The sequence below is a fragment of the Desmodus rotundus genome, chromosome 2 (assembly GCF_022682495.2).
Source record: "Desmodus rotundus isolate HL8 chromosome 2, HLdesRot8A.1, whole genome shotgun sequence".
Lineage (NCBI taxonomy): Eukaryota > Metazoa > Chordata > Mammalia > Chiroptera > Phyllostomidae > Desmodus > Desmodus rotundus.
The window spans coordinates 89,629,101-89,655,578 of NC_071388.1; the positions used below are offsets into that span (position 1 = coordinate 89,629,101).

Below are 26,478 nucleotides of genomic sequence, written 5' to 3' on the forward strand. Positions count from 1 at the left end.
TCCATGACCCTACCCTCAGGGCCAGAGTGTTTTCCTGATTTGCCAGTTTGCCAAGATGTCCCTAAGGTTACCAGCGTGGTAAGTTCTCGTATCATGAGAGATTCTATAGTTTACTGCCATAAAAACGTACCATTTGAAGGAGCAAGGAACTTTGCAGAAGAAGGGGAAATGAGTTTAAGTCCCTACCACCCTCATTCCAAAAGGGGATTTCAAAACAGTGCTCCCTGAATACCCCCAGACTTCCATTTCATCTATGAAAAGGGGATCATACCAGAAACCCTCCCTGCCTCATGGGGCTACTGTGAAGAACAAATGGGACGAAGAATTTGGAAGAAGTTTCAAAAAAAACAGGGGAATACAAGTATAAAGTACCCCTATTTCCTCTTCCGTAAAATGGGGTCAGTGGTGTGTAGGTGAATCTTAATTATGCAATGGTTGAAACACAAACCATTCTTGACGTTGTCATCCAGCTATAAGATATAGTACCTTTCTCAGCCTCTTCGCCTCTTGTATTTCTGCAGCCATTGTGGTTTACTGCAATGTAATACTCTCTGTGTGATTGTCATTGCGTGTGTGTATGTGTGAGGGTATGGAGGTCACATAAACATTTACGGTCGCATTTAACAGCTAGTGTGAGCTGCACAAAGGCCGGAGGAAAGAAGACCTGTCTGAGATCCAGCTCCCGTCATGCTGCAAGTTTCCCTGCTCGCAGTCATGCAGCTGTGTCCGCCTGCGTGCTGGAAGGCGGGAGTAACGGAGGGAGGGGACTGTGGCAGTGGAGGGGAGGGGCCGGAGCCACTGGGACCAAGGCACGGGCCAATCTGAGCGCGCTCCGTCGGCGGCCAATCACGGGCCTCCCTGCCCGGCAAATCTGCCCGGCAGTGCGGGGCGGGGCTGCCGGCAGTCCGAGCGCCGCGGGTTACACTTCTGAGCGCCTTCGGGAAGCACGGGGCAGGGGGAGTGTGAGGCGAGAAGCCACGGTAGGATAGGAGGGAGGCCCAGCTTATGTGCCAGCCCAGTGACATACCTAGAAGCCTGAATCAGGCTGGTGCTGGTGCGTCCCGGCGCTCACGTGTGTATAAACCCACCGGCTTGTCTATATGCTGTGTAGGCACCTGTCTTAGGAGTAGCTCTGGGCGTGGCTGGTCTTCGGACGTTCAGTCACTGTAAGATTCATCTCTAGGGCCTACCTTCTCCGAGCTCCAGAGGGGAACGTAAGAAGTTTAACGGAGCCGGGACTGAGCAGCTTAAGGGAGCGGAACAGTGGCCGGGCGGGAGAGGGTGGGGACTGCGGGTGCTGGGGGAAGGGGGGCAGGAAACCACCTATTTTCCCGGTCTTCCCAGGCAGAAAGGCCTTTTGGCAAGACTGGCGTGACAAAAGGTGGCCCAGAAATGTCTAGGGGCAATGATGATCACTGAGTGAGTGGCACTGGACTGCGCCTGGGCAGTTTGTTGACTGACAGAGAGGGATGCTAGCAGTTAGGAAGGTAAGGAGGAAACTCAGGATGGGGAGCATCTGTTCCCCCAACCCCAGCGGGACAAAGACATCGGAGGTCTGCAATGCCGACTGGATGGCCTCACTGCCCCCTCACCTCCACAACGTCCCCCTTTCCCATCTGGCAATCCCAGGTATTCTTCTATTCCTACTTGTTCCCACTGTGTTTGCTTCTGCCATTATAGTGTTGTTAATGGGTTGGGTTGCTTTTCTATTGTGCTGAGAAAATAATTGTCAGCGACGTGAACTAAACCTCTTTTTATTTCCAAACCAAAACTTTATTTAACATTGGAGCAGCTGCCGTAAAGAGATTTAAGTACACTGCACGGTTGGAAAGGGGACTCAGGAGAATGGAAGCACCATTTTTTTATTGTTTGTGGGGGGGGGGGTTTTGTTTGGTTTGGTTTGGGTTTTACTTGATATCCTTATTCTAAGAATATTACCCTCTTAATGCTGGGGCCAGGGTATGTGAGGGGTGCATTTACTTGAATCACTTACAGAAAAAGAGTAAGGAATAAAAGGTCATTAACAATTTTAGATCTGGATCAAAATTAAAACCGAAAAGTGTTTACTTTCCAACTTATCTGACCTTGTGTATTGAGGGGAAAAAAAAACAGATTAGCATTAAAGAATAGGTTCAGAACCAGGACTAACTGAGTATAAAAACACATTTCTGTTGTTGGAAAAGCCAGAAATAGAGAATGCAAGTGCTTGTCACAGGCAGTCATTAGGTGTGATGAGGTGGTGGTGTTTGAAGCTTTTTCTATATATACAGATGTCTGCCTGGCTGGTCTTGAACTGCAACCTTGAAAAGCATTTCTGCTTCCAGCTACTCTCTCTCTCCTGGAGGTTTTATAACTTGACATCACTCTCATTAGATTTGTTAAATGGTCCTCTTCCATCCACTCAAAGCTAGTAAAAACATGGTTTCTAGGGAAGGACATTTGCACTACAACGATCTTGGCCAAGTCTGCTGGACAAAATCCTAGATGCTGGTACTTGGAAAGCACTCCTAGAAGCAGAGGATGGACTACTGCCAATCCTTTCTCTCACCTGGAGACATAACAACTGACTTCAGCCCTAGACTGCCAGACAAACTCCTGAGCATTCCTGGGAACAGTCTGCCTTTGTAGTGGCTAAAAGATGACCTCATGCAACCCCAAATCTTTGCTTTCTATGCATGAGGAAGAGCAGTGCTGACTTCAGATGCAGCCTTTCCTTACCTCTAATTTTGGGGTTTTTCCAGGTTCATTGTCCTCATGAGCTCTTGCTGCTTTTGAGCAAGGAGAGGGCTGCTAAATCTTTATAGTTATGATCACTTGTGCTTTATCAGCCATTGACTACAGCTCCTTGGGAAATGCCCTATGATCATGCTTAGAACAGGTCTTTTCCTTGTTTAATTGATTCCTGTGGAGCCATCACTGGAATGATGCACAGGCCTCTTTTAATATGTCATGTGTCATCAGACATTCTGATGGATTGTTTTGTCAAGTGGTCTGACAGGTACGGAGTGTGTGTTTGCAAACAGAGTGGCATCTTAGGCAGGCCCTAAATGGCTCTGTCATTCAGGGCATGTCCAAAGTAGGTTGGGACTTCCTCCTTCCTGTTGTACTTTGGACAGTAGAGACCACAGCAGCAGCTCTGCCTGTGGCTTGGCCAGGACTCCAGAAGGGAGCTGGGCATTTGTTCTGCAATCTGTAGGGTATCTCACAGTAACTAGAATTGTTCAGGGTTCCAAACAGCCAGGACCTACTGCTGTAACTGGAAATTTGATGATTAGCCACCAGGTAGGACACAGGGATTTGTTCACCCTGCTTATTAAAAAAAGGACTTGACTCTTCAAAAGATACTGAATTCACTACTGTAAATGCCCTTTTCCCAGCAGTGGAAGTATATGTATATAGAAGCTCAAGATGGGAAAATCACATGTTAAGTGCTAGCGACCCCTCTCACATCCCTGCCCCATCAGTAGTTCCCTTTCCCCTACCTCAAGCTTAATACTCCCTGGCTAAATGCTAGCTCACTTGAGTTCTGCCAAGCCTTGCTTAGAAATACAGAAGATACTCAAATAGTAGAGGCTACCATTTTCCTACCCCTTCCTGTCTTCTTTTTCCCCTTCATCATCACCTTCGTTATAGCTGTTATTTACTGAACACAGCCCTGCAGCACCCACTGGCACACATTAGCTCAAATCCTGGCACCTCCAAGATAAGTATTAAATCCTCATTTTGGAAATAAGGAAATTATTGTTCAGTGAGGTTAAGTAATTTTCTCAAATAGTAAATAGCAGAACTAATATTTAAGCTTCTGTGTAGCTAGCTCTGAAACCCATGCACTGTCCTTATGCCCTTAAAGGGACCTTGGGAAGTGCAGAACAGTGGTGTATGGCGGGGTGGGGAAGTAGTCTCTAACTGAAAACCAGTTTTCACAGACCCTCCTCTGCAGCAAATCAAAGAATTTTTTAAACTAAGTGGTCTCTTTTTTTTACATTTTTATTGAATTTATTGGGGTGACATTGGTGAATAAAATTATATAGCTTCAGATGTGCAATTCTGTAATACATCATCTGTGTGTTGTACTGTGTGTTCACCACCCTAAGTCAAGTCTCCTTCCATCACCATTTATTCTCCCTACATCCTCTTCTCCCTCCCCCACCCCCCAAAACTAAGTGATCTTTATCTGAGGGGTTAAATATCACTGACGAGACAGACAGATAGATGTACATGTGTACATATTACATATCTTCAAAAAAGATTTACGGTGGTGAGTATGTGAAACAGAGTTTAATCTTGTATTATTATATGGTATTATTTATTTGTATTATAGCTGTAAACCTACTTTTGCCTACCCCTGCCTATACATACATAGTTCCTTGTTTACAATTGGAATACTAAATAGAATTTTGGAATATGAACCCAGTAAGTTTTAAATTTAGTGCTTAGACCTGTTTTGTGCATGAGTGTGTGCTTGCATGTGCCACCCTGGGGCTTCTGTGAGATAGTGTCAGATCTGCCAGGATGGGGCTGGGGAAGCAGTGATATGGGAATGGATGGGGAAAGGGCGGGCGTTCTGGCAGTAATAGCAGACCTGGGTCCAAATAAACTCTGTCGGATTTGAGTGCATCTGCTCCATTTGCCTAAGTCATGATGAGAGAGGACATGTGTGAGCGTGCACCTCTCCACAAAGCCTTGATGTATTATTTTACTTCCACAACTGCTGAGAACACCTGTTAATGACCAGTATCGCCCAAACATATTTCATCGCCAACTGCATAGAATGATTAGAGACCCTAAGAGAGAAGGATCTGGAAATTGCAACAGTCGGGTTTTTAAATTAAAGCTTCAAACTCTACAAACATTTTTGCTAATGTTAGTGAAAGCATGCTATTCTTAATGGACAAATGGACTGATAGGGACTTTTTTTCTATCATATAATAGCTTTTCAATGAATTTCTTTGTATATTTAGTGCTATTTTTATCATGCTTGTCCTCTTCTTTTTATTAAAGGTAAACTATTTGATGTACTAGAAAGAGCCTTGAACTTAAGGGTCTCAAAATTTGATATTAATGGTTCTGCCTATGTGATATCAAAAAGATATCCAAATCTCTTGGGACTTAGTTTCCTCATTTGTAATTAAAATGTTGAATTAAATGAAATATAAAGTCATTTTCAAATTGAAAATTCTCCGATTAATTTGAGAGGGGTTTTGTTGTTGTTTTGTTTTGGTGTGGGGTTTTTTTGCCTGTTCTTTGTCCACATATAGAAAGAGATGGGAAGAATGATTGGATTATTGTACGTCTAAGGGCCATTTCTTTTATGTGCCTTCCAAACAAGCAATTAGTTTTGGCATGTGCAAACAAGGACTCACAAGTGCCAGGATGAAGCAGTGTAGCCTCACTTTAGCATCCTAAAATGAACTGTAGATAAGTTGTTCTGAATGAACAGGCCCTGAGAACAGTTTAAGAAGCCTCCAGGCTCAGGCCTGTGGGAGACCCAAGGATGAATTAGGCCTCAACCCAGCTGTCAGAGGAGCTTACAATCTAATTATATGTATTCCTACATTATATATACTTTTAAAAAAACTAATTGGGGTAAACAGAAATATAAATAAAGAGTTATAGAAGCACAGAGAATGGAAAGATTAATTCCAAACTTTAAGATTAGAAACTACTTTGTTAAAAAATGGCATTTGACCTTGGATTTGAAGAATGGTCAAAATTTCAAGGGATGTGGCTTGAGGGTCAGGGTTGTGAAGGGGGCTTTCCAGTTGAAATAAACTAATTAAGCTATAGGATGGGGGTATATTTTGGAAGTGGCCAGAGGACTCCCTCTCCTACCCCTCAGTAATGCTTTGTTAATATCTTTATGGTAGCACTTCTTAACTCGTTATTTTTAGGTATGTCTTCCACATCATCTGTGAGCAACTTTCTCATAGAGAATACGATTTATTTCTCTTGATAATCCCAAATCTTAGTCAGGGTAACAGCTTGGTCATTTGTGACTGTTGAGTAAATAATTTAATACATGGTACCAGAGAATGAAAATGCTGCAAAAAGAGCTTGCAGCCACCATCACCTTCAGTTGTAACTAAAGCTAAACTGAATGGACTGGTTAGGTTCACCTTGTGTAAATAGTCTTGTGAAGCAACCTGAACATTTTGCAATCCATTTCTTGTTATTTGGCATAGTATTCCTGTACTTCATGATAAGGCTTATCACTGAGCCCCATTAGAAATGAGAATTCTGAGGCAGAGTGAAGTGGTTGGAAGTCAGAAGCAGAACTCTGCTTTAATTTCTATCCTAGGAAGAATTCTTTCACCCTACATCATCGCTGCCTGCCTTCATCCCTTGTCAAATGTGAGCTTCTCAGGTTTCCTGTCTGGCTGCAGCCCCAGCCTGCTCTCATTTCTGGTCCCTGTCTTCGCCTTCCTTCCACTGACCTGGCCCGTGCCCGGGCCACTCCCTTTCCAGTGTGAACCCGTGCTCAGACACTCTTCACTGCTCTCCAGTTCCCAGACGCTTTTCTGTTCTCATCTTGCTGATGGAAATGCCCTCCTGAAATCCTATCTTTCCTGTGCAGTTCTGCCTTTGGCCACGGGCGATTTCTCTAGGTTTTTTTCTGTGGTCCCATACTCACGTCCCACTGTGGGGGCAGGATGAAGGGATCGTTACTCAAATTCTGCTTCTGGAAGTTGAATCAGGTCTGGTGCTTCTAAAAGAGTTTTGGGGACTCAGAAGGGTGTGACATACACTATGGAACGAGAAGTTTAGGTTGGCTTCCCTTTGAGGATAATATGATCCATGAGTGGGCCCTGAAACAAACCCATCCTCCTACTGTATTTGAGGCTGTACAAAACCAGGGACCAAATGGAATCTACCACGGCTGACCCAATCAAGGAAAAGAACAAAACAGAAAAAAGTCATGTGGGACCAAAATGGTTTCTTCAGTGGGTTTCTTCATAGTCTTTTTTGTTGTTTGATTTCCTTTTTCTTTTTTTCCTCTGGGTGGTCATGGTAAGGAATATAAAAAGGCTATGATTTTGTTGTCCCTATTAGTAAATTTCCCTCCTGAGAAGGCCCATCACTTCCCTAGATTTCCCAGTTCCCACCCCCCAGTCACAGAAAAGCTACAAGGAATTAGAGAATCACACATCTGTTAAGAAGCTGAATCATGGGTTGTTTAAAAGTATTAATGCTAGAGCCACACTGTGGATTCGAACCCCAACTCTGCCTATCATGACTCTTTGACCTTGGGCAAGTTACTTAACCTCTTTGTGCTCCAGCGTCCTCTGTAAAACAAAGATAACAATAGCACTACATCATTTAGTCAGTGTGAGAATTAAATTAATTCATATAGCACACTTAGAACAGTTTCTGTCACAAAATGAGCACTGTATAATAATGGAATAATCGTTATTGTATAATCTGGCTTTTTTAAACATTAATCACAACTTTCTTTTATTGAAAGCCTGCACCTGGAATGGTCAACAAAAAAGAGGTGTAAGAGGCAGTCCATACCCTCAGGTAATTTACAATCGAGTTAAGGAGCTGACCTTCTAATTAAGCCATGTGGCTCAGAGGTCTCTGTCCGATTAGATCAGCTAGCTTGAATGTCATCCCCTCCAGGAAACTTCGAGTTAAGGGAAGAATATGTAGAGGGTTGCCCACCACGGTGTAAGTACCAAGGGAGTCTTAAATCTAATATGAGGGCAACTGGTCAAGAGAGCCAGAAAATCTTCTTTAGCCACTTTGTCCTTCCATTCCAAGTTCCGCTGCCAAACTTTGTCATCTCCAGGCATCCAAAGCCTTTGAAAAAATTTCAGCCCTCTGCAACAGGACCATATTGTTAACTTTGCTTCTGCTCTCCTCCTGTCTCCATCATTTGCCCTTCTAATGCAGTCATTTTGTTCCCATCTCGAGAGTAAAAACATTACAAAATGCTTTCCTTTGAACACATCTTTATACAGATTTTATACATCCTTCCCCAGCCAATGGAATAGCTTTATGACCTCTCCCAATATATGAATCACACCCAACACACACACATGCACACACACTGAGCCACAACCTTAGCCTCACCCTCAAAAGAACCCCAACTCTAATGCCTGTTATTGTTTAGCCTTTATAAAGATCCTGCAAAACACACCCACCCACAGCACGCTACTGCTTCAGACGTGCTTCTGAAGCTGACGTTTGGGTTTCTAGTATGTGATCAGACCTGAACTCCACTCCATGGGGCAGGTTGGCTCCACATATCCCCTCAGCCTCCCCTCAGTGCCTGAGCTTATTGGAACAGTCACACTGGAGGCAATGTTAGTGAAATAGATGCTTTAGTGTCCTGTAACTTTGCCTTTGGGAAAAGCGCAAAGGCCAGCTAACTCTAATTAGAGTTTCAAACCAGGCTGCTGGGGGAGGGATTAAATATAGACAATGTAATAGGTGGGTGTGTTTGTGTGTGTGAAAAGAATCTGAATACACATCAAGAATTAAGTATAGGTGGAGGACAATTATGATGAAATCTGTTTGAATATCTACACACGTGGTTGAGCAGGATCCCTTCCACTTTCTCACGTCCATAGGAATTTGGATCACATCACTGAACACCTGCGAGGATCAGCCAGTACCCAGGCGGATCCCATTAGTAGAACTCTAGCTGCTCCCAGATAAAGTGGGTTTGGCCACAGAGGCCTGCACTGCTCTGAGGGAGATGTCTGGCAGTCTTCTTTGATTGTCTACTAAGAGGCTGACATTTTCAAAAGAACCACAAGTATTTTTTTTAATTTCTTATTATTCTAGAATTATTGGCTGTAAGGTGTAATATCTTTTTTGATAATATTCTATCAATATTTTTTCTCTGTACAGGCCTGAAAAAAATCAAACTAAAGAAAAAAATAGGAAGCGTTTGTAGCCGGTAATGCAAATGTCTTGCCGCGCAGCCTCAGTCTGCAGTAATGGTAGAACTGAAACATTTCTAGGCTCTGTCAAGCTGAGATGAATATTTTATGAACATGTATGATTTGAAGGCTTATATACTGAAAGCACCGTTCCTAAAGTACAATTGAAAGCAGATGGGAAAATGCTACACAGAAAAGGTGAAGAGAGCGCTCTGCCCATCTCCCTGGGTTTGGGTTTAGGGTCCCGCCCTGGCAGGAGGTGCCCATATGGATCATCATGAGAATTATATGAGCCCTTTGTGTCAATTTGGCTAAAAAAAATTATCGGTGCTTGCTTTTTCCTTTGGTTTCTTTTGGTCCTCATTGTCTATATATTTTAAATGTATTCATTTAAAGGAAAATGATTTATTCAAAGGATATTGAGTGCCTTTTGTACCAGGTACTGTATTAGATGAGGTGAATATGCAGATGAATAAGATTCTTCTCTTTGCCCTTCAGGAAGTTATGATTTTATAAGAGAAGAAAGCCAAAATGCAAACCCTGTGGAGAAGAATGCACAGGGGACTATAACATGCAGAAAACCAGTACCCAACGCTGTTACTGGTAGTGGGAGAAAGGCATGGTAGAGAAGGCTTCTGAGAGGAGATGGCCCTTGGGTTGAGTCATAAAGAGCAAGTAGCAAATATCCAGGTATTGCAGGTAGAGAGATGAGTGTGAGAGATGAGTGTGACAGTGTAGCGGTACCAAGACATAAGAGGTTAGGGTGACCTTGAGAAAACCCAAGCATAGATTTCATTTCAGAAAAGGACTGGAGATGAGGCTGAGAAAGTAGGCTAATGAGCCTTATGTATCATGCCAAGATTAAATGTTAAACTTATCTCAAAGGCAAAAAACAACCATTGAAAGGCTTGTTCAGGAATGGATAAAAAGTCGTGAAATAACTGCATAAGGCTGAAGAGAAACCAAATGACTCCTCAGTTTTTAGGGATGCTGAGGGGTAAGGTGAGAAATTTATCATTTCCTTCATTCTCTTTAATTCCTATATGTTGATCTCTTTCATTTGCCAGGCCCTCTCCTAGGTACTGGTGATTCAGTGATGATAATTACAGACGTGGTTCCTGCCTTCAAAGAGTTTGCAGTCGAGTTGAAGAAATGGACGTTTACTTAGGCAGTTACAGCACAATCTGCTGCTTGGGATGATTGCAGAGGTAGAGATGACTGCTGGAGGAGGCGTGTAGCGGGGGCATCTTAAAGAGATAGGATGGGAGTCCAGGGAGGTCTCCTGGAGGAGATGGTGAATAAACTGCCGTCTGAAGGATACACAGAAATTAGCCCCAGGATAAGAGGAACAAGAGTGAGCTTGTTCTACGAAGACCTTCAGGAGAGAAAATGGCCCGTGTAGCAAACAGAAATGGTTCATTGCAGCGTGCCATGGGTGGGAAGGAGGAGCGTGGTGACACACTGAGAGGACTAATAAGCCATGTTAACGTGATTTAGCTTTGATTTAACGGGCACGGGAAAGGTGTTCAGGAGGTGAATGACAAGGTCAGCTTTGTGTTTTGGACAGACCACCCTGGCTGCAGTTTACGAAAGGTACTGGAGTGGGAATGTGCCTACCCAAGGAAGCCATTTTGGTTGGTGATCAGGTCATCCATGTGGGCGGCGATGCTGCCTGGAGAAAGAGGGCCACAGTGCGAAAGGAGGAAAAGGGACAGGCACGGGGGACATATAGGAAGAAGTATCAGCAGGACTTGGCAATTAATTGGAGGGGATGAGAGAAGGCAAAACTGTCGTGGGTAACTGGGAGGAGGGTGACGGCATTCCCAGAGATGGGGGCACAGGAGAAGGAGCAGGTTTAGGAGTGGCGGAGGGAAGGAGATAGACTTAGTCTGGGGCAGATACACTGGGTCTGAGGTACCCCTGGGACATTTCAGAATTGGGAGAAAGACATAGCCAACACCCAGTGGAAACGACTTTAGAGGCAAATCCTACATTTCACAATTTGCCCACCTCCCTTACCCTCACTCATAGCTGCTATTATAGTCAATATAAGGCATTTGAGTTTAGTGTTTTTACTTTTACATACTTTTTTAGACTTTAACTAAAATTTTACTTCTTTCTCAACTCTATCTTGAACTTTTAGTCTCAGATAAACCACCCTCCGAATCTCCTCTGGTGCTCTGCTCGCTCTGCACGAATTCTGTCGCTGCTTGTTTCACTGCTTCCCTCCCGTGTCTGCAGCTGGGGGGAGCTGTGGTTTAGCCGTGGCTCCGCTGCACACCCAGATGTGAAATGGTAACTTCCACCTGCCTTACCCCGTCATCAAATGCCATTTATTTCCCAAACTGACTTCCAGGGTTACACCAAGAGGCTGAATAAAAGCAGGATAATGTTGTAGTGGAATATTTAATTTAACTTTTTCTCCTAGCTTCTGTAAACATTATCCTGTTTTCCCCTAAACGTTCATATAATTTTTTTCTTTTGTGTTAAAAACTGAAAGCTTGTTAAAGAAAATACGATTATCTCAGAACCAAGAAGCCCCCTTGGGGGATGACCAAATGCCCTTTTGTGAGGCATGACTTTACCAAGGACAATGCCATCTGTTCCGAGGCAGAGGGTGCTAATTAGCAAAATAGAGGAAGATTTCTTATTACTGAATTACCTGTACTGTACCATATTTTGGGGTGGAGATTGGGGTCCTTAGACCTTTGAAGAAGAGAAACTCTTTCAAAGGAAAATAGATACCCAAACATATGTAGAGGGCTTTCAATTCCGTGTTTAGAATGCCTTCCAAACAAGGAATTGAAAACGCTTTCACTCACATACACCGTAGGAGGTTGGGTTGATTTGGAGAATATCGAGGGCACTGGAATTCCCCTGGTGCCCTGCAGAGTGCTAAGGAGGCTTGGCGTCTCCCAGGCGCCCCCAGGACTCAGAAGGGTCAGTAGTGGGGAGTGCCCCAGCAGGCCTGTAACCAGAGAAGCTCTGATTGTGTTTGTTTTTGCATATGGGTACTTTGTGTGACAGTGCTCCAGGTGTGAAAGGCCCTGAAAAACCTCTGATGTATTCCAACTCTCTAGCTCATTCAGCCACTTGGGAGTAGATCAGGACTGGCTCTGTGGATTCCCAGGCTGATAGCTGTCCTCAGACAGTGGGATGCCTTTTGGCTTCTCAGCACGTTAAAAAATAAGTTGATCAACATCCTCTGCCTGCAAGTGTTCTGCCTTAGCGGTTGCTCTGTTGCATTGAGAATAATTATGAATTCAGTAGGCACCCTATTAAAAATTAAATTGGCCACATGGCCCTCTCAGATTTTGCTGGCAGTTTCTTGGTTATTATTAACACTTTCCACTCTCCCACATGCTCCACGGAAACCTAATCAGGTCTGATAGGTGAAGTTTATCCCTTTGGATTGGCAAAGTTTAACGATAGTATTCTTCGATTTGGGAAACTACTAAATTGTCCCCTGATCGTGAACCTTGGACACATGTTAGCTATATCTTATATGTCCTAAAGATGCCAGCCTCTCTGCATTTGTCACTGTGGAGTCAAGTTCCCTACAGATGCTGCATTTTTCTCAAGGACCTAAATCATGTGTGTGAAATAGGAGGCCCCAAGGAGATGTTATTAGAAGGCATACATTGTAAGAAATCTATTCTTTGGGCCTTTTCCTTTTAAATTGTTGAATTTTGTATTTTGTTATGGCTGCTCCTTTAGTCATCCTTTCTGGTTTATTTTTGTCATGTGTTTTCTGACACTTTCTTCTTCAGTGACCCAGATAACTCAAGCTAGAAGAAGGTCAAATGGAGATACATGGGGCTGGTGGGGTATACCGGTGCTGGTGGTGAACAGGCACAGTGAAAACTCTGCCTCTTTAACAAAGATGGTTGGACCATAGACCCAGGCTCACCTGTCCTAGGAAACTCTCTAAATCGCTGTTTATTCGAGTAATCATGCCTGCATTTGTTCTAGACACATGTACTCAGTACCTACCATGCGCCAGAGACTTAAGAACTGTAAAGAGAAATATGGGCATGAATTAGACGTGATCCCACCCTCAAAACTCACAGTCCCGTGTCAGTGACAGACATGGAGATACTTACCACACAGCATCCCAAGTTCATCAAGTGGGTACAAAATGCCAGGGGAGCACAGGGCAAAGACCAGTTAAATTTGCTCAGCAGAGTCAGGGGAACTCACAGGAAATGACTGGGTCACATCCAAGTAATTAAAATGGAAAGGTAAGGGACAATGAGATTGTTCCAAAGGACTATAAAAGATTTTTTTTTAAATCCTTTGCTGTATTCAAGAACCGTAAGTCCCAGTTCTCATGCGTAACTTTGCAAATAAGTGTGTTCTTAGCTGAGGCCACAGAAATATTTTAACATGAAAAATTATTCATATCAACTTTATTGCAATATTCATAGAGATTACTACCCGACATGTAACACAACATTTTTCTACAAAAGCTACCTTAAACATCTCGGCATTTAAGGACTTGTGCTCATTTTTATGTCTTTTCTTAATATTTTTATCATATATATCTTTAATTTTTACTCACATTGGAGGCAGTATAGACAAGTAGTTCAGAATGAGGGCTTTGTCTTAGCGTACCTAAGTTCGAATCCTCTTTACTAATGATGTGGCCTTGAATAAAAGTTGAACTTTTCTGTCCCTTAGGTTTCTCATCTGTAAAATGGAGATAATTATAGTATCTACTTCCCAAGTGCAAGGTTAGGCGAAGCACAATCCACAAGAACACCCTCACTCTGACATCAATTGCCAGTTTGAGGGTCCTCAAGATCGCTATCTAGTAGGTTCGGTAACCCGCCAGAAGAACGGACAGAACTCAGTGAAAGCGATCACTATTTATTACAGAGAAAAGCACAGATTAAAATCAGCCAAGTGAAAAGGTACATAGGGCAGAGTCCAGCAAAGTGCCAAACATGGCACTTCCATTTGTCCTCCCCTTTGGACTCTCCTGGTAGTGATGTTGAAATCTGTGTCAAGTGCTGCTAACCAGGGAAGCTCACCCAAGCCTTGGTGTCCAGAGTCTTTATTGAGGCTCCACCTGGCCAACCTCAGATTGCAGAGTTTCCAGGCCTCCAGGGGGCAAGCCTTACCCCCGTGACTAAAGCCACCACCATATATTACATCCTTAGACTTCTGGATGTGGCCCCAAAGCCCACCAAGTAAAAAAAGATTCTCTTACAGGCAGGACATTTCAAGCCCCTAAGAGGTTACTTCTTTCCCAGAGCCAAGGACAAAGACTAGGACTCTCTGTGGGTGAGGTTAAAATCTTGATTACATAGCAAAGTTGTTTAAGAACTAAATAAATAATACATATAATGTGCTTAGAATATTGCTGTAAACCAGAATTAATTTTAGACTGTAACAAAAAATAAAAAGCATTTATTTGAGCAAAAAGGGGCTCCGGCCCGGGAGACATGAATTCAGGGAGCAACTAAATTGCGTTCCACTGAGACAAAGGGGAGGCCACCTGTTACAGAGAAAGTTCCTACCCAGGTCTCTCGATTGGGTCCATTTTATGTAAATGAGGGGTCCAAACTGTACGGTTCTGATTGGACAGGGCAGGTCTCAGTTGGTAGAGGACACCGGGGATTCCCTGCAGTGGTTGACTCAAAAACTGAACAAGGAGGGGCAAAGTGCTGAAAGCCAGGGTTCAGCCTGAGGTTCTTCCCAGTACGCAGAGTGCATGGGGAGCCCCAGTCAGCACACGCCCACTAGGCTCTTAGTGTTCACAGAATGGGGGCCCTTGGTTGACTATGGAGAGTCCATCTCAGCAGATGAATTCTTTCTCAGGGTTCACATCAAATGAATCTTTCTTCTCAGGGTCCACATTGCCTGGCACAAAACAAGCATTAATTTTGGATAAGCAGCTATTATTATTAACAGTTCTTTTTGATTGCCTAACAGGTACCTAGCCTCATTCTAGATACTATAGGAAATCTTTTGAAACTCAACAAGGTGTAGTTCATCGTCTTGTAGGAAAGATACTATGTAAAATAGTTCAACTAAAGCCAATAAAAGCAGAATGCAGTGTCACAGTTAAAAAAAAAAGAAAACTGTTTTAGGAACCCGAAAGAGGGACAGGGGTTAAGAAACAGCTGCGCTGAGAGAGCACCTGGGAGCAGGACTCGGAGAGATGGGCAAGGCTTCCGTACAGGGAGGAAGGGCATTTCAGACAAAGGGAACCAAATGAGTAAAATTCTATATAAGAAAGCAAGGGCACCTTTAGCGAACAGAGCAGGGCCTCATGGCTCACTGTAGAAGTGACAGGAGAAAGAATGGAAGAGGACTGGAAAGACAGACTTCAGCCAGATTCAGAGAGGTTTTCAGTGGGGTGCTAAACACTTCATGCTTTGTCTAGTAGACTATAGGGAGCCAGGGGCAATTTGGGGCTCAATGAAAACACACAGTTTTCATCACTCCAGTCCATAAACATGCTCCTTCCTCTACCAGACCTCCCATCCCCCAGTTTCCCACACTTCACTCGGCCAATTACAGTTCAAGCTGCGAGAAACAGCTCAGGTGCTGCTGCTGTACACACCTCCAGTGTGGGGCACACTGTATGCCATTGGGTCTGTTCGCCTGTCTTTCTGCTACACAACTGTGTTTGTCGTCTCTATCCGTGGTGTCTGATACTGGTTCAGAATCAGTACCTTATGGAAAATGAGAGGGAGCAAAAGAGAGAGACATGAAATCTTGAAATATCTACAAAGAATTTAAGCCCAGAGAGCTGACATTTCTATTAATTTAAGGAGAAACTGGGACACACAGAGAGAAAGTAATAGTGCCTAAGGTGAGATAGAATCTTTTAACTGCATCACAAAGTCTTCTCAACATGTCCCAGGGCTTTAAAAATACAAAAATAATGATAATTGTGACAGAAAAGGAAAAGCTTACTTATATAGCACCTATAAACACTTACTAGCCCCTGGCCAGTGTGGCTCAGTTGGTTGGAGCACTGTCTCACAGAGCAAAAGGTCGCGGGTTTGATTCCCAGTCAGGCTACATACCTAGGTTGCAGGTTTGATCCCCGGTTGGGGTGCGTACAAGAAGGCAACCACTCGATGTTTCTCCCTCTCTCTCTCTCCCATTGTCTCTCTCTAAAACGCAATGAAAAGATGTCCTCAAGTGACGATAAAAAAATAATAATTAAAGCGCTTACTATGTGCCTGATAGTGCTCTACTTGATTTATGTAATCCCAGTTAATCTTTCCAACCCAGGGGTGCAAGTGCTATTATTATCTCTATTTTACAGATGAAGAGATGGAGATACAGGAAAGTGAAGCAAATTGCAAAAAAAAAAAAAAAACCCTATAATAATACTAGAATTGTAAAACCTAGCTCTTGCCAAATTTACTTAATTACATTTAAATAAAAGACATGTGTAGAGTTGAAGACTGACGCAGTGTTGGACTGTAACTTAGTTCCTTTTGTTGGCTGTAGTGCAGAGCAGTTTCCTTTTCATCCCGGGCATTTGTCTGCATGCCGGGACTCTGATGCCTGGACACCAGCGGATAGTCGTGCTGGAAGGACTGCCTGTTACCCTGTTCTGACTGAACAAGTCACTTTTTATTTCCCGAGACCAGACATCTAGGAGGCTTTTTATCGACTCAGAACAAAAGCAGCCCAATGGTTTAAGTGGTCTCTGTGGTAATCACCCAGCAAGGCTCCAACAGAGGAAACATCTTTTTGCCTCTACAGGGAAAACACAGCAGAGGCTTTTAGCAGGTGTGCCAGCTTCTCAGAACACTCGTCTTCCAGGGCGGGGCATGTTTTCGTTCACTTTCCCCGCTGGGTATAATGTACAAATTACCTTTAAACCCATCATTTTGTGTAATTTAGACTGCCGCTTGGATTCCCCCTCCTCCTTTATCCCTTTGCTCTGTTGGAGCTCCTGGCTTAGTTCTTCATTTATGGGAAAGAGGAAAAACCCTTCTTGTCCTTGAGGGGACTTAGCCAGGAACTCCCCTAGACCTTGCCATTCTGCAGTTTGTCAAGTGTATCTTCCAATAACCCTCCCCGCCCCACAAAAAATTTCATCCAAGCTAGGTGACTCTGAAGGTGTTTGTTTCAAGGTCCCCACAATAAATGTCATCAAATTGTCCCACAAAGCACAGAAAGGCCAGCCTTTGGAGTGAAGGGGACTGTCACGGTTGCGCTAAGCAAGAAGCAAACACTGACCCACATGCACGCCCAATGCGAGCCAGCCAGCAGATGGCCCACAGGGATGCGAGAGCCTGAGTCTGCAGGAGGGGGAGCATCTCTCCCACGGTTTGACAAAACTCACAGTTGAGTCAAAAATAAGTAAATAACATCTTCAGGATGGGGAATGATTTGCGATTTGCAGATATGATGCGTTAAATCTGTAAGCATATTTTTTTGCGTAAGTATAGTAAGTATGAAAGAAACATCTTATTTCTTTGTAGTAGTCATTAACCCTTGTTAAAATAGGGTTGTAAATTCCTTTAACTAGCTGTTAGTAAGTTGGAATCATCGATTCTTAAGATAGAAGAGCTCCTAAGGCTCATTTCACTCACCTGCAAATGAATGTACATGCAGAACCAGGGCTGGAATTCGAGGCTCTGAGCCGGGGGAATGCCAGACACTGTTTCCTCAACCGAAAGAAGGTTAGAGTGCCCTCCTGTGTCCCTACATGGGAATTCTCCAGGTCTTTACAAAATTTAAAATCACTTTCTCCATCAATTTGCAGGCATTGGGTTGTTTTTAGGCCTTTAGCTCTAAAAACAAACCCTGTGATGACTGTGTTATTGGAAATAAATGCACAATGCATTTGCCTTGTTTAATCAGTAATATTCCGAGTGTAGGTGTGTGTGGATTCAGGTCGGCCAGACCTAGGTTTCTCTACTAGGTTTCTCCACTTGCAATCTTCATAACCCTAAAGTAGATGCAAAACCAGCCTGAACCTCAGTTTCCTCATCTGTAAAATGCAGGATTCTGTAAAATCGCTGTCTTGCAGGATTGTGGCAGACATCCAGTGAGATCCTACAAGTGAAGTGCCCAGCCTGACACTTGGTGCATAGTAAACAGTCAATGAATTGAAGTTGTTACTGCTTATTGTTAGAAAAGAAGCCCCTGCCAGGGCTCACCGGGAGTTCATGATAAAGGAGCTGGGTGCAGAGGCTGGGGACGTAACAGCGTATCTTTGGGATGCTCTTAATTCTTGGATGAGGAGGTTTCCATGAGCACTGGGGGCAGAGAGAAATGAGAACACTTTAAAAGGAGTATGTACTGAATATGTGATTCTTTCAGATTCTTCCTTGAGTTGGGGAAATTGAAATGGCTCTGGGGAGAACGGCTTTCCCACCGACAGAGCCTCTTTCAGAGGTAGCAGCTGCTGTCTGTCACTGAGGGTCCGGCAGGCAAGGGTGAAGCCTCTACCAAGAAAGAAAATGTTTGAAAACTGGATCCTATTTATGGCATTGATCCAGCTCTTTTATTAGTCTTTATTTATTGAAAGGGTAATCATATTTAAATCAATAAAGAACAGAGGTGGAAAACAAAAGCTGGATGAATTCATTCTTTGATTTTAATTTTCTTAACTCTTCATTTATTTTATGAAACAAGCTCACTCAGTTGAAGTGTTGAGCAGAATTGCAGCAAATCAAGTCCATTTGCCCCAGTGAACTTTCAAAGGTGCTCTCCTCCCCCCAGTAATCCTCACAGTCGTCCTTTCCAGACACACGGGGAGGGAGATATCATTATGTACAATACAAGGAGACTTGACCTTTAAATGTCAGTGGAAGTGTAGAGTCTGGCGATTCTGTCTGTGTCTTCCACTAGCTTATTGGAGAATTGAGGGAAATAGCCCAATAGTGTAAAACTGGGGAACGGGGTGGGGTGAGAGGTGCACATCACCTATTCCTTTTTCTTTCTGTTTTTACATAACCAGGGAAAAGGAAAGGAAAGATTGAGCTGGATTCCGTTGTCTAAACATGTACTTATTCTAGATGCCACAGTCCCTGGGGGGTTTGTGTAGATTATCAAACTGCAAGAGCAGAGGAAAAGCTGCTCAGTTTGCAAGCCTCACTCCTGGGGTCGCTCTCCCTTTTGGGGAATCTCTGTTATCGTTAAGTAAGCCACAGGCAGCACATGAGGCCCAGGCCTTTATTATTTATGGAAGTTCACCACCAGGCCCATCTCGGGTTGTGGAGGAACAGGGTTGGAGCATCCGAGCCTCAGCACAGCCACACCTGCAGCGCCGGCAGCAGTGACAGACCCGCCGTAGAACGCTGCCTGCGACACCGCTGCCTGCGACACCGCTGCGAGGCTGTCCTGGGCAGTGCCCAGCTGGGACTGGACTCTCTGAGTGGCCATAAATCTTAAGTCAACTAATGAAAACATATTCCCGGCCTGATACGCGGAAGTCCCCTATTTGTTTAGATTAACTGACAATACATTTTCTGACGGCTGTAGTTTCCTCAATGGTGTTGTGAAACACTATTCCCGGGGTTTGTTTCATTTATACTTTATGATTTTGTCCCTCTATACATCTTTTTTCTCCTTAGAATGCCCCCCAAAGCTTATATAGCTTGCTTGTTGATACACACACACACACACACACACATACACACGAGGTCTGTCCAAAAAAAGTCCAGCCATTAATATAACGAGAACGGTTTGCGTGACATCGATGTAACCTGGCAGCCAAGGAGAGTGGACTGGAATGCACATGCATGAACAATGACGACTTCACTGTACTAGTCAGAGGGGGGCAGTAGACACTGTTGAATGAACATGTGCACTGTGTGGTCTCTGCATTCAAAATGACTAAGCATGTAGAGGAACAAATCTGCATCCAATTTTGCATTAAGCTTGAACATTCCTCTGTGGAAACTATTCATATGATTCAGGAGGCCACACAGATACGGGCAACTGATGATTGGCAGCTTCATCAGACAATGGATCCAGTCATGCCTTATGTCTTATGCAGAGTTTTTGGTGAAACATCAAATCACCCAGGTGACTCAGCCCCACTACAGCCCAGATTTGATGCACTGTGACTTTTGGCTTTTCCCAAAACTAAAATCACCTTTGAAATGGAAGAGATTTCAAACCATCAGTGAGATTCCAGAAAATACTACAGGGCAGCTGATGGCAATTGGGTGAACTGTGTGAGGTCCCAAGGTACCCACTTTGAAGGGTACTGAGGTATCATTGTCCTGTGTACAATGTTGCTTATGTCTCATTCAACAAATGTCTCTTTTTCATATCACATGGCTGGATACATTCTGGACAGACCTTATTACTAGCCCTCATGGTAGAGTATAAATTCCAGCATACGAAGTAAAAGATTTTTCATAAAGGGATATTTTTTAAGTGTATGTCCATCAGAGAGAGGGCCTCTCTTGTACCTTTCCACCTTCTCCTCCTTTATGTGGTACTGTGCCACTCCCAGCTAGGTCTGCTCCAGTCTTCAAACTCTACTCTGGGCACAGGTGAGGTGAGACAAGAAGCTGGGGGAGAGCCCCTGGTGTGGTGGGGCCTGAAAACAGAGTTGGACCCAGACACACATTTGCTTCAGACAGGTTAATATTATGGCATCCCTTCGAGCTCACACTTTTAAAATACTTACGCATGATTTAGAGAGAATTACAGAAGTGAAATTGGATTGCACCTTTGAAAAAAATCCCCATTTGGTTTGTCTCCTCTCCCAGGTCTCTCCTTGGCCCTGCAGTCCCTGTGATTCCCTCTTCTCTTCCGCTTCCAATTCTCCACTCTCTCCCTTTCCTCAGCAGAGCAATTGGGGTCTTTCCAAGTTTCTCTGTCCAAGCTTACACCCCCTAACCCCATCCACTGCTTAATACTGCTTCAAGTACATCGAAAGCCAATTATGCCAAAAATGAATATATCAGTTGTGTAGCAAACAAGATACCACAGTTACCAGGATCCACTCTTCTTAGAGGATAGTGTGGACTGAAAATTGTTTTTTTTTTCTTACCACGTGTTTACATTCAGGATAAAGAGTTTACTATGTGTATTAAAGAGAACTGTTCTTTTTTTTCTATCCTGCCCATTTTGTAAGGAATCACTGGTGAAAGCTGGCATCAACTGGCACCAAATTTGCAGTCTAGCCCAAAATGTTGTAATATCCCTTGTAGACTGGCCCCTCAGCTGCTGCAGTGCCGGAGTGCTGGTGGGCCCCTCGGCATGCTGTCCCCAGGAGCCCACAGTCCTGCCAGAGCTGGCTGGCATGAGCCAGGAAGCCAGGGAGGTGAGCCGGTGATGGCCTCCAGGGGCAGTGAGAGCTGACCAGTAGGGGATCTGGAGTCTGTTGTTCTCTGAAGGGTCAGGGAGGTGTCCCTAAATATCCCTTGTTACTGGTTGAGTCTGAGAGTGGGTAGAATAAGCATCTCCTAAATGGCTTTTCTTCAAGAAATTTGGCCCTATGCATATTTAGACACATGTTTTTGTCATTTCTAAAATTAAGTTGTGGTTTCCCCAAACCTTAGAAAAACATGCAGAGTTTTTATTAAACGAAATCTTGTGATCTAAACAAAATACAAGATTTGTTTTACCTGGAATTCATTACCTGAATCAAAAATCTCATGACAGCACGTTTGCACGGTGAGTTGCAGGTACATCCAGGCACGAAGGTGGAGACGGTGTTGCATCTGTAGTTGAGCTGCTCTCCCAATAGGCTTGAGTTGTGCGTAGTGCTCTCAGCTTACACACTATTGAGTAAAAATGTCTTCTAAAAAGCAAAAAGCCTGTGAATAAAATAGGTAAACGCAAGAAGTCTGAAAAGTTCATTCATGCAAAGAAAAATAAGAGGTGACAAAGAATGTTGAGAGAGGCAAACATGTAAAGTTGGCCATGTTTATATCCCCAAGACCTAAGCATTAATATATTTGTTTTTATCGTCATCCGAGGACATACTAATTGCCTTTAGAAAGAGGGGAAGGGGAAAAGAAAAAGAGGGAAAAAAACATCAGTGTGAGAGAAACATCGATCAGTTGCCTCATATGCGTCCTGACCATACACCAAACCTGCAACCTAGGCCTGTGCCCTGGCCGGGGATTGAACCTGCAACCTTTTGGTTTACGGTATGGCACTCCAACCAACTGCGCCACCCAGCCAGAACCTGCACTAAGATTTTTAATGTGTAAGAAAATACAGAAAAACTTCTGAAAATATTGTTGATTCTGTGTTTTGGTGTTTAAAATAGTTTATTTTGGGGAGTTTCTTTGTGGGTGTTTGAGTGGCTTAATGATATTTATGAAAATCAATAGGGTTTCTTTGTAAATTGGGAATGTTTTTTCATTTTAAATAATGGATTATAGGTTTTCCCTCTCCAGAAATCTGCTATCCAACATGCTTTTAGCAATAGATTGGATTTATTTTTGTGTATTTGATTTTCTTATAAATCAACTGAAGATATCTTATTTTTTTGATGTTAAAAATAAAAAATTAAGAACATCCTTGACCTGGCTGGTGTAGCTCAGTGGATTGAGCATGGACCTACCAAGCAAAGGGTCACCGGTTTGATTCCCAGTCAAGGCACATACCTAGGTTGCAGGCCTGGTCCCCTGTAGGGGGCGTGCAAGAGGAAACTACACATTGATGTTTCTTCACCCTCTCTTTCTCCTTTCCTTCTCCTCTTTCTAAAAATAAAATAAGTAAAACCTTTTTGAAAAAAAAGAACATCCTTGGAACTTTCTCTACTATACTTTCAAATCACATAGTCACTGTATTTATTTACTAAGTTATTGATATAGGAGCAAACTAGAGGTAATTTATAATTTTCCTTTTAGTGCCAATTTATACTTACGCTGTATAATACTATGGTCTGAATTTACTCTTTTTGATGTTGATTCTGGGTGTAACCTAAAATAAGTCATTTAAATTGCAGACTTCATTTTCCCAGTTAACAGCCATAGCAGATACCTGAATATAAATATTTGAGGTTTCAAAACATTATTTAAAAACCAGAATTATTTGTCTCTCAGATAGTATCATCCAAGCAGATAACACAAATTTCTTAATAATGATATCATATGTTTGAGCTCATTCTGTTTGCCAGGGCCTCTTCTAAGTGCTTACCTGAGTTAATCATTTTGTCTTAACCACAAATCATTGATGGTTGGCACTGTTGTTATCCCCATTTCACAAAAGGAGAAACCGAGGCACAGCATGTCAATCAGACAGCTAATAAGCAGTAAAGCCAGGATTATGAACTGAGCAGCCTGGCACCAAGGCCATGTTCTTAAGCCCTGCGGGACCTCTCCTTTTAGCTTATTCAGAGCTGCGACAGTTCATGATGTTAGGTCTCGGGACTCACCGTTTGTCAGTTTCTTCTTGCTAAACTGGCATCTTGTAAACTGCAAGTCTGGGTCCTTTGGGCTGAGTGGGCAGAGATTTCTCTGCCTGGAGATGCCTATTGGAAATATTTAAAAGATAACTGAAAAAGAGAGAATTGAGTTGGTTTCCAACTCATTGGTGCTCTGGCATCAGGGAATGGGACCAGCAGCTTAGTTCTGGGTCACCTGATGGATGGCTGTCCAGTGGGGAACAGTTGCTGAAGGCCCTGAGAGACATGCCTGTTAAGGATAAAAAGAGGGGCAGGGTCTGCAGTGCAGCCCAAATGGGTCAGATGCCCATTTGCCTACCAGGATGCTCAGTCTAGAGTGATAGTCTCAGGCTTTTGTCCTTTACCTCCTCACTAAGGACTCTTTTTAGCCATTTTTATCCTGCCTACCACTCTAGCAATGAGATTTTAATACCACAGATATACTGTATATCTGTTTAGGTACTATGTGTATTTGTGTGTGTGTGTGTGTGTACAGGGTGGGACAAAAGTGGGGTTACAGTGGTTCGTATAGAAAATAATACAATATTAATAAGTAATAATACAAGAATAAACTGAGTTTCGTGTACTCACAGCTGTAAACTATTTTTGCCCCACCCTGTGTGTGTATATGTATATCTGTGCTTTACATATAAAAAGAGTAAGATTTTTTCTCATCCTTCCAGAACCAGTTTTGTCATCTCTTTGAGAGTGCATAGCCTAGAGGCACTGATAATTTTGAATGTCTGAGTGGTGGAGCAAACACAGGGTGGGAGGTGGACTTAAGTGGATGGACATGGAGGGGGTAAATGGGCTTCAAAGCTGAAAGGGCTCCCCAAAGGCACAGTAGTACCTAAGAGAGGTGGGGGGGAGAGATTTTCTTAAATATCGGAGGTCAAGTGTTCTTTGACCTGGGGTCATCATCCCAGCCACCGAGAGGTGTGATGAAGAAGTTTCTCTTACTTGCTCATATTTCTTCCTCACTATACTTTTGTTTCATTTTCCCCTCCATAACTGTATGGTCACCATGTAATCTGAAGTGCTACTGTATTGCAATGAAATCTATCATCGCAATAGAAAACTCTGGATAGGGTGTGTGGTTTGAATTCTTTTTGTTTTATTTAGAGACCAGGTTCCCAAGAAGCTTGCTTTAAATTCTTTTAAATTAAATGAGTTCAGAAAAATGGCTACTACTCTAATTTTTGAGAAGTGGGTAATGAAAGTACTATAACTAAAAAATCGCGGTGTGCTCACTTGATACCTCCTTTTCCTCAAATAACAAACCTTAGTATCAAGTATCAACTGGTGGTCCAGATAAACAGCAAGTGGGTCGCCCCTGGCCCTCACAAGGTCCACTTGCTTTCTTCTACCTGCTCTCTTGGATTAACTTGTCACCCGATGCTTTCTAGGAGGAAATAACCGTAACATTGGAGAAATATCTTGCTGGCCTTTCCCATTCAATTTTTTTTCCTCTAACCTCATGCACATCTTAAAGGCTCTAATTAACCTAACTCAGCTATGTAATCACTTACTAGAAGGCATAATAAGGAAAGAAAAGCCTCCCGGCATTGTTTTTCTCCACATACACGCACTGGTTTTTAACTGGTCCAAAAGCACAAGACATCCCGGAAACAAAAGGAGTGGTGAAGAAAGCTTCTACCAAGATAGGGGTGAGGCAGTCCACCAGATTGTTATTTGAAGGTTTGAAAAGTTCTAGAAGACCAACCAAAGAACTTGTTGGGCGAGGATAATCTTACAGCAATGGCAAGTGGTATCCAGCCTCAGTGCCCGAATCACCTGGGAGCTTTTCAAGTTTTTCATTCTCCGCTCTCACCCTAGAGAGATTCTGACTCAGCACATCTGGGGGGAATCTTGGGTACTGGTGGTTTTCAGAAGCTCCCCCAGAGGATTCTGGTATGTGTTCAAAGTTGAGAATTACTTCTTTAGACTATAAAGTGCTTTTACATACATTATGCAGGGTTTTGTGTGCATGAAAAGAGGAAAAACGGAGGCATTTGTAATGCCATTGAATGTGTAAGGAAACAGGAAGAGACAGTAGTAATTGTGAAGATGAAAGGAATGCAGAGAAATAAGTTTCCAAAAGTTGGAGGGGAAAACACCTCATCTTTGCAGGGCTAGAGTTAGGGCTGCTGTCAGTCCGTGGAGTGTAGAACGCTAAGGAAAAGGTTGTATATCCATATTTCCTGCTCCATGTGGAATAATCTTGAGATAACAACAAAATCCCCTACACAGAGGAGTCTGAAACAGCTGTCTCATATTTGGTGCCTATGAGAAATGAGAAATAATGGAGAAGAAGAGAAAATATTTGTTGTTAGTCAAAAAGTTTGTTAGACACTATGTTAATATTTCCAAGGACATCTGGGCCCATGCACATGCCTGCATGTGTGGACAGGCAGCGGACCTTGACAGCGGACCTTGACAGCGGAACTTGACAGCAACCCTAACTGCTTTCGGGAAGTTGTAACTAACAATTTTGTAAGCGAAAGTGGCAAGTAACAGCAACCTGGGCTCTCAGATCAGGGAAGTAGGAGCTGAGGCACAATGAGGCAGAAGAAAAGTAAATTGTGGTCAGCAAGTAGAATACTGAATTGTAAGATTGTACAAGTGGCTGACGATGAAGCTTAAGCTATGCCCAAGAGAGTGAGTGGAAGGTACAGCCAACAGGGTAGAGGCTCACCTCCACTCCATGTCACGTCAACCAATCAGATGGAGAGGCAAGGAAATCTTCAGGAAAGAAAATCCTCCAGACCCCAAGTGTTTAAGATAAGGAGTTTCAGTTAATCATCCTTGCTACTTCTAGTTTCTAACTAACAGAGATGACTAACAATAATAATAATAACAATAGTTCAGTCATCACCATGTGCCAGCGTTGTCCCAAACACTTTGCGTACATTCTAACACTCACAGTCTGTGTGACGGTAGGTACCATCGTGCTCATTCACAGGTGAGAAAACTGAGATGGGACTACACAACCTGCCTGACCTCCTGCCTGGGGTTGTAAGTGCTGGAGAGATGTGGACAGAGTTGGGCTGAGAGAATATTTTGTGGACAATATCAGCAAAAGAAAGTGAACAGAGTGCAGGAAGAAGCCTGCCTACCAATGAATAGTGCACATCAACAGGGACCAGGCTTGGCGTGGGGGCCTGGCAGAGCCTGGAACAGCACACTGGAGCCGCACTGCAGAGAGTCCTGAACAGTGGCCCTCAGAGTTTGAACCCGGTTTGGGGGAGAGGG

The 26,478-nt window shown here is 43.4% G+C and overlaps 1 protein-coding gene across 1 annotated transcript in view; it reads left to right on the forward strand.

Moving 5' to 3' along the window:
- Positions 1-909: 909 nt before the first annotated feature.
- Positions 910-26,478, forward strand: part of PLCXD2 (phosphatidylinositol specific phospholipase C X domain containing 2) — a 47,515-nt gene continuing 21,946 nt past the window's right edge. Inside the window, exon 1 of the mRNA XM_024578194.3 lies at positions 910-1,629. Within this exon, the coding sequence (XP_024433962.1) occupies positions 1,470-1,629 (160 nt within the window). The 5' untranslated portion in view covers positions 910-1,469. The remainder of the gene's footprint in view (positions 1,630-26,478) is intronic.